The following is a 16,819-nucleotide window of genomic DNA, read 5'->3' as shown; positions in this document are numbered from 1 at the left end:
GAGGGAGAGGGAGAGGGAGAGGGAGAGGGAAAGGGAGAGGGAGAGGGAGAGGGAGAGGGAGAGGGAGAGGGAGAGGGAGAGGGAGAGGGAGAGGGAGAGGAAAGGAGAAGAGAGGAGAGGAGGAGAGGAGAGGAGAGGAGAGGAGAGGAGAGGAGAGGAGAGGAGAGGAGAGGAGAGGAGAGGAGAGGAGAGGAGAGGAGAGGAGAGGAGAGGAGAGGAGAGGAGAGGAGAGGAGAGGAGAGGAGAGGGAAAAGAAAACCAGCCCCTTTTCCAGGTTCAAGGGAGGCTCTCTCATTCCAATCCATAAGATTTAGTCCATCTCAAGTCCACACTCTCCATACCTCTCATGATTTTCTAAACACAGACTACACATGCCCTCAGCCTCCACTGTTCTGCCATGCAAAGTCCTACATTCTTTTCCTGTTGTCCAAAAGAATCTTTCCCGTAGCCTTCATCACTGGAACATTCCTCCCCCAGTTTCATTATTCAGAGATCTTCAACTCAATTCGCCAACCAATTATGAGGCCCCCAGTGTGGACAAAGCACTGTGCTAATGGGGTCCTTGCCCTTCAGAAGAGGAGATAAGACATGTCACAAATAACTATAATTCAGAATCCAAAGCTTGAACTTTAGCTGGCAAGAATAATAAATTAAGTGCTAGGATGGCCACAGACTAGACATTATCATAAACACTATAGGAATTCAAGGTTTTCCATTATCTCTGTTTTAACCCGCCAACTCAAGGTCTGGACTCATGATTTCATCAGTGCAGACAACTATCCAAGCATGAACTCCTTCCCCTGATACACTTCAACAACTTCTCTATACCATGAGGTCTTGGAGAATCACTTAGGGGAGACACAAAAGTAAAATTATTGGCGTAGGGTCGCCCAGCTCATCGTTATCAACTTTCTGACTCCAAGGCTGGCCCTCTACCCAGACTGCTTCAATTTTTCTCGTGTCACATTAAGATCATTATCTTCCCCCACACATTGGGATCAACAGCAATGAAAGGCGTACCTAGGAAGGGAAGTCAAGTAAGTTAACACTTTCTTTAAGTCATCCTCTGGCACGTCTTTGAAACTGGCGTTTTCTGGCAATGTTATAATCCAGTCATTGCATTTCCCTCGGCCACCTAAAAACAAAACAAAACAAAACATGAGTTAAATATAATTAAGAAGAGATGAAACAATGATCCCCCAGAAGGGCTTCTGGGCAGAAGGCACTGAGAGAAGATAAAAGGGCCCTATTTAACCTAAGATAGCTGCTCAATGGGGCGCTTATAAGGTAATAAAAGGTGGGGAGACAGTGGTGAAATTGAATGGAAAATTAATAGAGTCACAGAGACCAAAGAGTATTTCATCTCAGCTTATAACCGAATGATAGCCACAGACGTACCAAAAGGTAGGGTTAGAAATGACTGGAGATGGGGGCTCAGTGGATTGAGAGCCAAGATGACTAGAGATAGGAAGTCCTGGGTTCAAATGTGGCCTCAGACACTTCCTAGCTGTGTGACCCTGGGCAAGTCACTTAACCTCCGTTGCCCATCTTCTGCCTTGGCACTAATACACAGTATTGATTCTAAGATGGAAGGTGAGGGGTTAAAAATGGCTGGAGAGTAAATGCCCAATACTGACACCCTTCCATATCAATAACATGGGCTGCAAAGTGGAATAGGGGGTGGGTGAATAATGGAAAAAAGCCAATTAGTGGGATAAAAACTCTATAAGGAGGAAGAGAACAGGAGAAGGTTGGAAGGAGAATGTAAGATGGGAGAGACAACTGAAATAATAATGATGGAAACTGTTTTTCTTCTTTGGCTTTGTTTTTTTAAGGCCTAATGTAATGCTACAAATGGTGCTTCTCAACTTGATGCTATAAAAAGGAGGTGGGAGGAAGACAACGAGTGCTTGATAATAATGGAAATAAAATCTAATTTAAAAATAGAATAGGAAGAGAGAAGCTACAATGAGATTGATACCCCTCTGACAGTTGCCCAAGAAACCCCCAGGTAGAAGCTGTATGCATCCATCTGGGGAGGGGGGAGTGGAATAAAAGCACTTTGCTGGAAAGGGATCCTTGAAAACGTTGGCATTCTGAGTTTCACGTTTTTCCATTCATTATTTCCTTGGGAATAATGAGTTCCACGTCATTAGCGGTATTCAAGCAGAAGGTGGATGACGGCTGGGCAAGTGGGTTATAGGGGGGTACCTTTCATTTTCAGGGTGGATTCAGGGATTGTTTAGGCTTATTCCAATTCTCAAAATCTGGGATTCAAAAGCAGCTTGGGAAAATGGGACAGTGGAATCGAAGGACTAATAGCAAAGCATTAGGGAGCACTGGTCACCTGACCACACTCCCTTCACTGCCTACCTACCTGAAGCAATTGGTTAGGCTCTACCTGAATACATTTAAATAATAAGGTACTCAGATTAAAGTGAAGTGAAAAATTCTTTTTAAATCCCCTCCTGGAGTAAGAAAAATGTGAGGAAGGTGGCACAGCTGGGTGGCTCAGTAGAATGAGAGCCAGGCCTAGAGACAGGAGGACCTCGATTCAAATCTGGCCTCAGACAGTTCCCAGCTGTGTGACCCTGGGCAAGTCACTTAACCCCCATTGCCTAGCCCTTACCACTCTTCTGCCTTGGAACCAATACACAGTGTTGATTATAAGGCAGAAGGTGAGAGTTTAAAAATGCAGACAGGGGTTGGGGGAAGTGGATAGAGACTCCCAGCCCAGGAGAAAATGACTGAAATGGAAATAGCAGGAAATGAGACCAAGCAACAGCAATGGCAGACTTTAACTGTCCAAAGCGGGTGGGCAGAACACTTCATCAGGGCGAGTTGATAGGGAAGACAGAGTCCCCCAGAGGACAAGTGACTGCTTCCCCAAATGGAGAATTTTCAGCCTCATGGGAAGGGGAAATTTATACATATATAAGATGTGGTTCAGAGCAAGGGACTTGGACTGGTGCAGAAGGGGATTGTGGGTGGATAATTCTGTCAGAAATAATGAACACAGCACAAGGAAGATGAGCATCCTGAAAGAAGAGGGGAAACCCTGGGCAGCCATCACATAATTATTCTTCTTAGAAAGGGCTGGATAGAAGGTGGGCATTAATCAGGGGGGAGTTAAAGGAAGCCTTAGAAAAGTAAATAAGCCACAGAAACCCTAGCAATAACTGGCGGCAAGTCTGGGATCAATAGATGGATGCCAAGAGGTCTAAAGAAACAGACAGTGGCTACGCCTGTAATGTCATTGGCTTAGGGAGATTCCATTGAGGAAGCTCTGCCTACTCATGCCAGTCCATACCTTCTCCCCAATGGAAAATCTTGAGAGATTCCCAGATCAGCGAGGAGCTACGGGATGACCCCAGAGAGTCTGCATCTGAAGGCGGACTTGAATCTGGATCTTCCTGGCTTTGAGGGAGGTTCTCTATGCACTAGGCTATGTTGCTTCTTGTTATGAAGATAACAAGGCAAAAAAATCTGGCGTGGCATCTACCATAGGCTTAGGCAGCGGGGAAACCATCATGGTACAGTAGAAGGAGCACTGGACTTGGAATCAGAAGTGAATCTGAATCCCAGCTTGCCATTCCCTCACTAGCTCAGTGACCCTGGATGCCTCTCTGGACCTCAGTTACTTCATATATAAAATGAGGGAGTAGTCCAGGTAAACTCTGACATGAGGGAGGGAGGGAGGGAGGGAGGAGAGTGGGAGAGGGGGGGAGGGAAGAAAGGAGAAGGAGAAGGGGAGAGGAGAGAGAAAAGAAGAGAGAAAGAGGGAGGGGAGAGACAGAGAAAAAGAGAGACAGACAGACAGAGAAAAGGAGGGAAGAGGGGGAGGGGAGAAAGAGGGAAAAGATGGGGAGAGAGAGGGAAAGAGAGAGGAGAAAGAAGGAGAGAGGAGGGGGAAGGAGGGAGAGGGGGAAGGGGAGAGGGGGAGGGGAGAAAAAAGAAAAGATGGGGAGGGGGAGAGAGCAAGAAAGAGAGAGGAGGAGAGAGAAGGAGAGAGAAGGGAGGGAAGAAGAGAGAGGGGAAGGGGAGAGGGGGAGGGGAGAAAGAAGAAAAGATGGGGATGGGGGAGAGAGCAAGAAAGAGAGAGGAGGAGAGAGAAGGAGAGAGAAGGGAGGGAAGAAGAGAGAGGGGAAGGGGAGAGGGGGAGGGGAGAAAGAAGAAAAGATGGGGATGGGGGAGAGAGAGCAAGAAAGAGAGGAGGAGAGAGGAAGGAGGGAAGGAGGGAGGGGGGAGGGGAGAGGAGAGAAGGAGAGACAGAGAGACAGAAAGAGAGACAGAGACAGAGAGAGGAGAGAGACAGAGAGAGAGAGAGACAGAGAGACAGAGAGAGAGGGGGAGACAGAGATAGAGACAGAGACAAAGACAGAGAGAGGAGAGAGAGACAGAGAAACAGAGATAGAGACAGAGACAAAGACAGAGAGAGAGAGAGAGAGAGAGAGAGAGAGAGAGAGAGAGAGAGAGAGAGAGAGAGAGAGAGACTGAACAAACTCTTTGGCTTGAATCGATCCAGAAAGATGCCCAGGGCACTTCTCACTCCCAGATTGTCTTTTAAAGCAGACAGGCCAAACACAAGGCTGCAAGCTGCAGTAAAAGCCAATGATGTTTTAGGTCTAATTGACAGGTAAGACGTAGATAAGTTACCAGGCCTGGGACTAAATCACAGAAGACTTTGGAAGGAATTCGAATGGAAGTGAGAAGCACAGAGCCAAGGCATGCAGCCTGCCCCTGCGCGGGGCCACTGCACCAAGGGGGTGGCTGACTGCCCAGAGATGCTCATCTGGAAGAAGAACTACAGAAGGGAACTTGTTCACTCCCATGGTAGCTGAGCTGGTGGTGGCCATTCTAAAGGAGAGCAGCAAAAACGACCCATCAGAGAAAACACTATCTAGTTTCTCTAAGGGAATATCATGCCTGACTAAGCAGTTAGAGTCCCTAGAAAGATTCAATATGCATTCAAATAAGGGGAAAACAGCGTATGGAACCCCCAAAGCCTACCTTGAAGGTAGGCTTGAAGCCTTGAGGGTCGCATATTGACATCTTTTAAGAAAAAACTGAACTGTTGTGGGATGAGAGAAGGGTGAATGGGTCACTATAGAATGGGAGAGCAGGGAGGAGGTCAGCAGGGTTTTTTCATGAGTGAAGAATTGAAAAAGACAGCAAACAAAGGCTGGAGATAAAAGCACTCTGCTAGTGGGCGAAGCGGTAAACAGTGGGGCTCCCCAGGGAGCAGTGCTGGGACAGATCTGATTAAACATTTTTATAAGTTGTCTGTAAGAGGGAGGAAAATCTCGAAGTTGGAAGACAAGACTAAGCTATGTTAGCTGGGGAAATGCCATGGTGATGGACATCATCGCCAAGATAAGCCCAGGAGACTGTGAAGGCAGAAGAGTGACAGGAGAGGCTTAATATGGGCAAGTGTATTCATTTCAGAGAAAAATCTTTGGAGTTCTACAGCCATCCAGGGGATTGTATTCCCACACTAGATAAAATCATACATTTAGAGTAAAACTTTTTAACCTTCATTGTAGTCTAAACCCCATTGACAGTCTGAGGAAATCTATGGCCCCCTTCTCAGAATGTGTGTATGTATGTATAATGTATATATGTATACACATAAATATACACATATACTGTCCAAAATGCTTTAGAAAACATGCAAACTGAAAAACTACACAGCAAGGGTATGAGGAAGTGTACTCACCAGAAAGGAAGGCCATTTCCTTGATCAAGAAATCATTGATGTCCTTAGCAAAGACAGGAAGTGTCATCTCTAAAACAAGAAACAAAATGCACTTGTTGAAACACCAAAAGTAGCGCACTCAGTAATATGCTGTGACATAACTTGACTCAGTCTGCAGTGGTGTGAGCACTGAACTTGTCATCAGGAGAGGGACCTCAGTCACTACCCAGCTGGGTGACCCTGGGCAAGGTCCCTTAACCCCCATTGCCTAGCCCTTACCACTTTTCTGCCTTGGAATCAATACATAGTACTGATTCTAAGACAAAAGTAATGGTTGGTTTGTTTTAAAGAAGGTTACATACCTTAAAGGAAAAAGAAAGATTCTATGAGGTAGAGAAGGTGATGAGTGAGCACATGTCAGGTATGGGAAATGATGGGTACACAGACACTGAAATGCAAGACAGGGTGCCATGTGTGAGCAGAGAGAAGCCCACTATAGCAGGATAACAGAGTACAAGGAGAATGATGTATAATAAGACTAGAAAGACAGATTGCAGCCACATTGCAAAGGAGATGTAAGCACAAATTGAAGACTGTATTTGAATCTGGAGGCCAAAATGAGCCACTGGGGTTCATTGAGTAGGAGAGGGACATGGGCAGATCTGTACTTACAATAATCGCTTGGGTAGCTATGTATGGAATGGACTGGAGGAGGGAGAGACTTAACACAGGAGGTCCAGTTACGAGGTTGTTGCCTAAGTCCAGATGAGAGGTGATGAGAGCCTGAACTAAAATGGCAGTGGTGTAAGTAGAGAAAAATCCCAGATTGGTAGATATTTGGCAAGTGATTAAATCTGAATTGAAAAGAGGGTAAGGAGTCAAAGATAATACCAAAATTAAGAAGAACCTCAGTGATTGGGGAAATGTTGGTGATCTTGAGGAATTGGGAACCTTGAGATGGGAGGTCCTGGGTTCAAATGTGACCTCAGATACTCTCTAGCTGTGTGACCCTGGGCAAGTCCCTTAACTCACATGTCCTAGCCCTTACCACTCATCTTCCTTGGAACCAACACACAATATTGATTCTAAGATGGAAGGAAAAGGTGTGGGGGGGGATGAGTTTGGAAAGAAAGATAATGAGTTCTGTTTTGGACACAAGCTTTCAATGTCTTTGGGACTTCCCATTTAAAATGTCCAAAAGGCAGTTGGTAAGACAGAATTCATGCTCAAGGGAAAAAAATGGAGCTGGATCAGTAGCTCTGGGAGTTCTCTAAAGAGAGAAGATAATTAAACCCATGGGAGCATACCGAGTGAGAGTCTGGAGAAGAGAAAAGGCCCAGGACAGAGCTGTGGGGAACAATCCCCAGTTTGGATCACTGGGCAGTTGAATGAACAAGACATGTCTGTCTGGGAGAAGACAAGACTCCAGAGGATCATGAGAACTGTCTGCAAGTAGATGAAGGGTTGTCCTATGGACATGGATGGGGTGAGATTTGTTCCATTTGGTCCCAAGAGGCAGGAGAAGAAGGAACAATGGGTGGAAGCCTGAAAGAGGTATATTTAGTGTGATTATCTAGAAAAAACATCAGAACATTCAGAACTGCCCCAGAGTGGAACAAGCTGCCCCAATAGGTGGTGGGTTCACCCTTTCTGTCTGTCTTCAAGCAGAATCTGGATGAGCATATGTGGGAAATGTACAGTGGAGATTCTTTTTGTGTATGTCTTCGACTGGGGGCCACCGAGGTCCCTCCCTACACTCAAATTTTATGATTTGGGGAGTGATTTCAACCCAGAGCCAACAAAGGAAATGAAGAAGGAGCAGGCAAGTCAGACAGGAGAGAATAGCATCAAAAACCTGGGAAGGAGAGTGGGTTCAGGAGGAGAGGGTGGGCAGTGGCATCAAATGCAGGAGAGACGTCAAGAAGAAAAGAGGACACATCAAAGCTATGCATCAAAGGAGCAGAGAGGAGCTGCTACTCACCAAATTCCACAAGTCAGTTAAGAGGCTTGCGATGATCTGCACATGAGCACTCCAAAGCCCCCACCTCCCTTAATCAACAGGCATATAAATCACCCATGGACTAGCAGCCCTTTAGTACACGTGGCAGGCTTGTAAGTGCCATGTCCACAGTCTGGACAGTCTGGTTAGTTCCACCCACATGCTTCAGGCTCCTGAAACTAAATTCCCAAATTACTCCATGAGCCATGTGCTCTGCCCCTCCAAAGGTCAAAAAGAAGGCCATGACAAGGACACTGAGCACTGTATAAAAGCAATATGGGAAATGAGAGGGAGCAGGGTGTGGAAGAAAGAACACTGCCTTGGAGTAGTCAGGTAGTTCAGTGGATAGACAGCCAGGCCAAGAGAAAAGAGGTCCTAGGTTCACGTCTGACTCGGATACCACTTCTTAGTTTGATATCTCTGGGCTAGTCACTCAAACCCCACTGACCAGTGCTTACCACTGTTCTGCTCGGAACTGATACTTAGTATGATTCAAAGATGGAAGAAGATAAGAGGAAAGAAAGAAAGAAAGAAAGAAAGAAAAGAAAGAAGAAGAAAGAAAGAAAGAAAGAAAGAAAGAAAGAAAGAAAGAAAGAAAGAAAGAAAGAAAAGAAAGAAAGAAAGAAAGAGAAAGAAAGAAAGAAAGGAAGGAAGGAAGGAAGGAAGAGGAAGGAAGGAAGGAAGGAAGGAAGGAAGGAAGGAAGGAAGGAAGGAAGGAAGGAAGGAAGGAAGGAAGGAAGGAAGGAAGGAAGGAAGGAAGGAAGGAAGGAAGGAAGGAAGGAAGAGAAGAAAGAAAGAAAGAAAGAAAGAAAGAAAGAAAGAAAGAAAGAAAAGAAAGAAAGAAAGAAAGAAAGAAAGAAAGAAAGAAAGAAAGAAGAAAGTAAGAAAGAAAGAAAGAAAGAAAGAAAGAAAGAAAGAAAGAAAGATGAAAGTAAGAAAGAAAGAAAGAAAGGAAGGAAGGAAGGAAGGAAGGAAGGAAGGAAGGAAGGAAGGAAGGAAGGAAGGAAGGAAGGAAGGAAGGAAGGAAGGAAGGAAGGAAGGAAGGAAGGAAGGAAGGAAGGAAGGAAGGAAGGAAGGAAGGAAGAAAGAAAGAAAGAAAGAAAGAAAGAAAGAAAGAAAGAAAGAAAGAAAGAAAGAAAGAAAGAAAGAAAGAAAGAAAGAAAGAAAGAAAGAAAGAAAGAAAGAAAGAAAGAAAGGACCATGTATGTGGGGCAGTTGGGTAACACAGTGGATACAGAGCCAGACCTAGAGACAAAAAAGACTCATCTTTGAATCTGGCCTCAGGCACTTACTAGCTGTGTGACCCTGAGTAAGTCACTTCACAATTTGCCTTAGTTCCTCACATGCAAAATGGGCTGGAGAAGGAAATGGCAAACCACTCCAATATCTTTATCAAGAAAACCTCAAATGGAGTCATGAAGAGTCAGACATAACTGAGAACAACGAGCCACAACAACAGTGTCCCAAATGTATAGTTTCAGAGGAAAAACTCCCCTTTCATTCATAACATATGAGACTGGGTGGAGAAGACTCAGGGGACACAAAAGCATCTAAATCTTTGGAGGGTTGTCAGGTGGAAGAGGGACGTGACTGGGGAGCAAACTAGGAGCAATGGGTAGGAACTGCAAAGAAGTACATTTCCTCTTATCATCGGGAAAAACTTCCAAATAATGAGTGTGGAAAGAGCTGTGTTGTTGCCTCTCAATGGAAGCCTTTAAGTGAAGGCTCTCTTTCCGTCACACATTCCTTTGGCCAGAGGATTGGACCAGTTGGCCCCAAAAGCCCTTTCTACCTTTAAGAGCCATTTTCTCCCATCACCCCTCTCTACAGTGTTTCATAGAACAGTTGGGGAAATGTTGACCCAGTCCAACACTCCCTTCCAATTTATAGATGAGACAGCTGAGGCCTAGAGAGGGACTGATTTGCCCGGGGATAGGTAGATATTAAATAGGGAGCCCAGTATTTTAGAAAGCCTCCAATTTCCGACTCCTGCTACACGCCTCTTGGATAACTGAACACTTGGCTAAGCTCTTTCCTTTGGCCAGTATGATTTTCAGGAACGGAATTAAAACCAAACAAATCACATGACCTGATCGTCTGCAGGTTGGCTTCCATTTCCATTGTATTTTAGGACATGTAAGTGTAGTTTATGTAAAGGATTGCTCCATGGCCTCTAAGAGCCTTTCCAAACCTAAGTCTATGACCCTGTCGCCATTTCCCACCTCCACACCAACCCGAGATACGTCAGCCATTTTCCTCCTCAATTTACAGATGAGCAACTGAGGTTTGGAAAGGTGGAATCACTTTTCCATGGTCACACAAGAAGCGTTATGAGGAAGAATTTGGACTCATCTCTCCTGGTCCCACATCCAGCCATCTTTCCAGGTTGCTTTTAAAACACATACAGGGAGACTGCAAGACTATCACTAATATTCACTGCCTACAATCAGGGTTTCAGGGTGGGGGGACTCGGAAAGTATTTTCACTACCAATCTGAGCTATTTCATGAACTGTAGCATAGAAATACTTAATAAGAACAGAAACACTGAAGAACCAGAGAAACTCAAGACACAGAAAAAGATACCTGGTTTCTTTTTAATTCAATGCAAATTGGGGTGGCAGCTGGGTGGCTCAGTGGACTGAGAACAAAGTCCAGAGACAGGAGGTCCTCAGTTCCCAATCTAACCTTAGACACTTCCCAGCTGTGTGACCCTGGGCAAGTCACTTGACCCCCATTACCTAGCTCTTAGTGCTCTTCTGCCTTGGAACCAGTACACAGTATTGATTCTAAGACCAAAGATGAGGATTCAAATAAATAAAATAAAATAAAAATACATTTAATGCAAATTTCTGTATATCCGTTTACATCCCTCACTTCTAACAGACATGACCCCTTAAAGGAAAAAAGAGGATATCGCCAAAAGCTCCATTAGCAGAAGGACACTCCACAGAAGAAATGCTCAATGTAGCAAACAGTCATTCCTCTAACAGCCCAGAGTTCCTATACCTCGATTAATGCTTCTTGGCTTTCGTTGACCCTTCATCCTTGTCCTCAGCATTTTGTATCTTCTGAGGGCTCTTCCTGAGGTAAAAATAATGGCACAGCGGCTACAGCTCTGAGGAAGACCTGAGTTCAAATCTCACCTCCAGAACTGTTGAGCTGTGTGACTCTAGACAAGTCATTTAACCTCTCTGAGCCTCACAAAACTTTTGTTTCCTTCTCAGTGCTGTCATGAAATCCAAATGAAATTGTATTTGTAAGGTGCTCTGGAAAACTTAAAAGCTGTTGAATTGGACTTGGAGGGCATTTTCCAGAATCCTGGTCTTGCAGGGTCTGCTATGTGGCCTTGGGTATGTCACCTGACTGCAGCCTTTATAAAACGAGATGATAATAATAAATTATCTCTTATTTCCTTTCCCGCTCTGACTCTAAGATATAATGATGCTTGATATGGTGGCTAAAATTGCTAAAACATTTGGGTCAAGAGGAACACTTGGACCTTAGTCCAAATTCCTCCTTGGATACTAAATAACAATGTGATCCTGGGCAAGTCACCAAATTTTCTTGAGGCTCCATTTTCCCATAAAGGGGTTGGCCTTGATGATCTCTCAAGTCCCTTCTAGCCCTAAGATTTCTGAGTCTCTTTCCCATCCAATGAACCATGCTAGAGTAAGGAAACTATGAATTCAAATTCAGCCCCAGATTAGCTAGGTCATGCTGAGGGCTTAACTGCTGGTTGACTCAGTTTCCTCAGTTGAAAATGAGGATAATAATAGCATCATCTCCCAGGGTTGTTGTGAGAATCAGACAAGCTGATATGATTTTGTAAAAGCACTTAGCACAATGCCTGCATATAATAAGTGATAGATAAAGATTGACTCCCTTCTGTTTCCTCTTCAGCTAAGAACCTTAAGGCTAAGAACCCTTGCCCTTCTATCGCCCAGTGGTGAGATGTGCCACATATAAGCACATTCACTCACTAGCATTGTGTGGAAGTGAAGAAGGGCTGTTGCACTTATTACTGTCAAAATCTAATATGTTCTGTTTCAACATGTACACAGGAGACGTCTTATTGGGAGAGTCTTTGAAGGAGGCGTTTTTCTCGGCTGACTCAAAGGCTCTTGCATAGTCAATGAACAAGGAGGACAGCGGCATCTAGAAGTCTCCATCTTACTTGAATAACAGTCAAGGTGTGATCTACTATGGAGTAACACTTTCAGAATCGCACCTTCCCTCCCAAATTGTTCCACCTCAAGCTAGACTTCCCAGAAACCATCACGGCACTCTAGCACTTGGAACCACCTTGAGATTCCTTCCCCAATGGCCCCGCTCAAAACCCTTCCAATCAAGATCCCAGAAGGCTCTGTCCATCTCTACAGAACAACCCAAAGACCCTGGCCCCAACCTACCCCTACACTCTAAGTATCAGGGCCTTTCCACCCACCCTGCAGCTGCACTCTTTGACATGTGTTGTCTCTTCCATTAGAATTTGAGTTCCTGGAGAGCAGAAGCCATTTTGTATCCATATATAGTACATAGTAAGCATTCAGTAAAACCCTTGACATTATACTACTTGCTAATACCATCATCGAGAAAGGATTCTCATCAAACTTTTACAAAGATGTGGCATCAACATAGTCCCAGTCACTGTTTGGGTGGCATTAACAAAGCCAGAGATTATTTTCACCCTTCGGGCTCCTTTCCTCCTTCAACATCCTCGAAACCACAGTTTGACAAGTAGTATTTTTTAATATGGTGGGATTATTCCTCAGCCATATCTCCCTTCCCCTCTTAGAGCAAAGCGTACGACCCCTTTTCTGGGCCATGCTCACTTTCAGCAGTCTGCCCAAGCCTGGGGATGGTAAAGCCCTTCTCCGAAAAATGAGAAGATATTTTGAGGCTTTTCCAAAACAAGATTTTGAAGTGTATAAAATACTAGAATTCCAACAAATCGCAAAGGCTACTAAAAGCAGATAAAATCTTTCTCATCCACATTCATAGATCCCCTGAAATGTCTCCATGGAGCCCAGGTTAAGAACCCTGACTCAGAGAGATGCCAAGCCTTCTGGGCCTCGGCAGTCTTCATGGGATGCGGGACCAAATAATTCAAAGTGGCCATCCATCGAGTGACGTCTATCTCTGAACTTAGCGAGGCAGGCTCTTGGACAAAAGGTACACTGTCCATCACTGAACTGAGATTCAAAGTCTTTCTAGGATAATGGGACCTTGTATTTTGCTTTCATAGCCTTCAAGAGCCCAAGGTCACCTCCGGGCCAGGCCAAAGCATCTGAGGAAGATTTCACAAGATGGCCTGATGAATGTGTAAATGAGGCCGAGGCACACAGGATATGGGAATAGTGCCAAGCTCACTAGCCCCAGTCTCTCGTTCACTCGGCTCGAGAAACAGTTACAGCAACCTTGGCCTGGTTAACAAGAGAGGTAATGGGCACTTCCACAGCACGGGTGATCCCTGCTGTGGCGGTTTTCAGTGCCCCCCAGGCAATTCTCTAAGACCACATGCTACAAGCAAGTGATCACCCCACTATCAGGGGAGGGAGTTTCCATGCCAGAAGTTCACTACATGAGTCACATCACAAAACCAGACACTCCTATCCTCCCCCAAAATCACACATGTTAACAGGGGACTGGCACGTCCACAGAAAGCCTTTGTGCTAATGGATAATGGAAATGCCTTAGAGTGATCTAGGAGTTGTGTGTGTATACATATATGTACTCTGGAACTGTAGAGGTCTGCTAAGCTCTTGGTGAATGGCGGCGGAATCAGATTTGGAAGCATCCTGGGAAACATTAGCGATGATGATGATGACGATGATGACCACTGGCCCTTTAAGGTTTACAAAGTGCTTTACACATATTACCTTTGTATCTTCACAACAACTCTGAGAGGGAGGTGCTATTATTGGCCCTAGCTTAGAGATGAGGAAACTGAGGTAGAGACCAAGTAACTTGATCATACAACTAGCAGAGGCCCAGTTGGGACTCAGGTCTTACTGACTCCATTTCTAGGGCTTGATCCAATGCAGCGACCCCTAGTGGCCTAGAAGGAAATGGTTGATTCCTGCTGTTGGGAGAAATTGACAAGATTAGAAGCAATTGGGTTAAGTATTGGTGGAAGGCAGCAAAAACATATTTGTATTTAATTTACTTAGAGATCAACAGATAGGTAGATAGATGGGTTCACTTTCTATTTATTTTGTATATTCTTATAAATGTACTTACTGTCTTTCCTATTTAGAATAGAAACTGCTTATGAGTAAGGATTATCCTTTCTTTGTACCTGTATCCCCAACATGTGTACAGTGTCCAGCACTTAGTAGGTGCTTAATAAGTATTTGTTGAGTGAGCAATTGGAGTCTGAGGCCCCCAGCTCTGTTGCCTACTATGTGTGTGACCTTTTCCCCTTCTGGGGCTCGATTTCTACCTCCATAAACTGAAAGGGATGGACCAGATCAAGGATTCAAATCCTACAGTCCAGGAACTTGTTACTTAAATATTTGGATCCTTATATTTCATTATAACTGGCTTTCTTTATATTTCTATGTATTTGATTTTATGCATTTAAAAACTGAGAAGAGAGCCACAGGCTTCACCAGATTACCATGGGAGTCCAAGACACACACAAAAGCTTAAAGACTCCTGGAATATATGGACTCTGAGCTTCCTTCAATATTCAGATCTATAATCCTACATGTGTCTTTGGACAAGTCACTTCCCTCCTCTGGGCCTCAGTTTCTTTCTCTGTTAAAGAAAAAAAGTTTGGCCATGTGTGGCCTCTGAGCACCCTTCCAGGTCTGTATCTGTGATTTTGTGCTCCTAAACTTAGAGAAGACAAGACGACTTTGGAGATAATTAGCATTTCTCGAGCCCATTGAAAAGTCGTTCTTTCCATTTCTTCTACAGAGAAGGATCGGCTTTGTGTGGCAAAAGGAGCACTTCTGCAAGATGACAGGACCATGTCATCATGCCCTGAGGAACAAAGATGGACTGCATGGCCCTTTCCTGTCTCCTATTCCACTTATTTTACTAAAGGTTTTATCAAGTTTTGTGAGAGTGGGAAGCAGAGCCATTTAAAAAAATCTGTTTGACACAGGTCACAGCCTTTAAAGAGAGTAGCAATTTCAGTGGCTCTGGGTGTCTTTCCCCATGATCCTCCCTTCCTGTTCGCATGTATCCTCTTTCCTGGGTTACTATTCAAATACAATTTAAAAAATAGGAGGATTGAAACATGAATCCCTCAAGCGTGGCTTTATCCAAGTACCTCAACTCTCGGAGGTTCTCCTATGGAAAAAGAGGGAATAAGAGAGGAAAAGAAAAATGAGTGGGGAAAAGATAGGTATTGCCACTTAGACGGCAGGGAGATGGGCTTTCTGCAGGCACCTATTATGCCATAACTATTCCATGGCAACCAGAGAGAAAGGCTCTTCTGGGTAGTAGTTGTTTGTAAGGTTTCGCTGAACAAATGAAATCAATGGATGAAGAACCACTGAGAGAAGAAAAGGAAAAAGACCAAAACGAACTACAGTGGAAACAAAATGTGCAGACCTGGTCTCGGGGTGAACAGCATCCTGGATCTTACCCCACAGTCCTGGGTTTTGGTTTGGGTCAATCCTCTAATATACTCCCTACAAAGGCTAATTCGAACCTTAAGCTCTCTGTCCTACCCCAGCAATACTCTTAGCAGACAAAGATGCCTCTGGCTTTAATGGTAAAAATCGAGTCCATCAGGCTCACATATTCCCAGCACCAGGGTTGGAGTCTAAGAAATCCTAACTCTGTAACCACAGGCAGATCATGTGGCTTCTCTGAACCTCAGTTTCCCCATTTGCAAAATGAGAATAACATTCCTAGGATACCTATCTCACAGGGTTTCTTTAAGGCTCATCTATTAAGAGTATTTTGCAAACTTTCAACTTCTATTACAATTCCATTCTTTCTATCTTGTCTGTCTCTTGACTACATCTCAGAGAATTCTAGAGCCCCGAGGAACCTCAAAGATCATTTAGCTCTCTGCCCCTTTTGCAGATGAGGAAATTAAAATCTAGAGAAGAGCAAGTAGCCTTCTTAAAATCATCCAGGCAGTTAATAATAGAAGCAGAATGGGCACTCGGGTCTCTTAACGTCTAATCTATGGATCCATGCCCACTGCCATGGGAGCCCTTTTTCCTTCTTCATTTCCCTCAATTCAAATATTTTTTCATCTCAGAACTTGGTTAGAGAGGCTTTTATGATACCACCTATTCACAGACTTATAACAACTCCAGAGAGCATCTCGTCCAACCCCCTCTCTTTCTACTGGACCAGAAAGGATAATGGACTTGCCAGCCAAAAAAATCAGTGACCTAACTGGAATTTGAATCCAGGTCTCCAGGTTTGCAGACCAGCCTTCTTTCCAATAACCAGGCACTCTATTCAATATTCCATCAGAAAGCAGCATTCAGGGAAACACACTTTAGAGCCATAATGCAAGTGTCTAACTCGATGCAAGCAGCTAATGAATTAAGTCTAATTTAGGAAGGCTACATTTCATCGTGAATGATCTCAAAAATGAAACATCAGAGAGCTCTTAGAATAAAAGCACATGGCTTTCCTAGCCTGAAAGTCATTCTAAAATCATGCTGATGTAGAAGCAAATTGGATTTATACCAGGTATGCAGAGATGGTTCAATATTAGGAAAACAATTACTGTAATTTATCATTAAAATCAAAAACACCCGAACCACATGATTCTATCAATGGATGCAGGAGAAAGCCTTTGCCCAAGAACAACACTCATTTATGATATTAAAAACCCCTCTAAAAAGCAGAGGCACCGAGGGGCCCCTTTTCCAGGAGGTAAAAAGGATGGCCCTAAATCAAAAGTGAACATCATATACGATGAAGAAGCACGAAGAAGACTTTTCCCTCTGGGAGTAAAGACAAGATATTCTTCACAATGATTTGATATAGTTGTAGAAATAAATGGCAGGGCTAACGTATGAGACAAGAGAGAAATGAAAGGCATCCCAGTGGCAAAGAGGAGCTAGAATCATCCCTACATACAGACATATGATTCGGTGCTTAGAACACCTCTGGATGACCAATTAACACAATTAAAAGAGTAGGA

General features: G+C 44.2%; 1 protein-coding gene across 5 annotated transcripts in view; it reads right to left on the bottom strand.

Moving 5' to 3' along the window:
• The window catches only part of MCF2 (MCF.2 cell line derived transforming sequence), a 137,694-nt gene that overhangs the window by 87,505 nt on the left and 33,370 nt on the right, over positions 1 to 16,819 (bottom strand). For 4 of the 5 annotated variants that reach the window (XM_056809622.1, XM_056809627.1, XM_056809623.1 and 1 more), the window contains 2 exons: positions 5,717 to 5,785; positions 1,021 to 1,135 (listed from right to left, as the gene is read on the bottom strand). In XM_056809622.1, coding sequence (XP_056665600.1) covers positions 1,021 to 1,135; positions 5,717 to 5,785 — 184 coding nt within the window. Of the gene's footprint in view, positions 1 to 1,020; positions 1,136 to 5,716; positions 5,786 to 10,701; positions 10,777 to 16,819 lie in introns of all 5 variants that reach the window. The other variant, XM_056809624.1, reaches the window with a different exon arrangement.

This window comes from Monodelphis domestica, chromosome X, assembly GCF_027887165.1.
Source record: "Monodelphis domestica isolate mMonDom1 chromosome X, mMonDom1.pri, whole genome shotgun sequence".
NCBI classification, from domain to species: domain Eukaryota; kingdom Metazoa; phylum Chordata; class Mammalia; order Didelphimorphia; family Didelphidae; genus Monodelphis; species Monodelphis domestica.
Note: the sequence above shows the minus strand (reverse complement) of the source record. Positions and strands in the feature narration are given on the sequence as shown.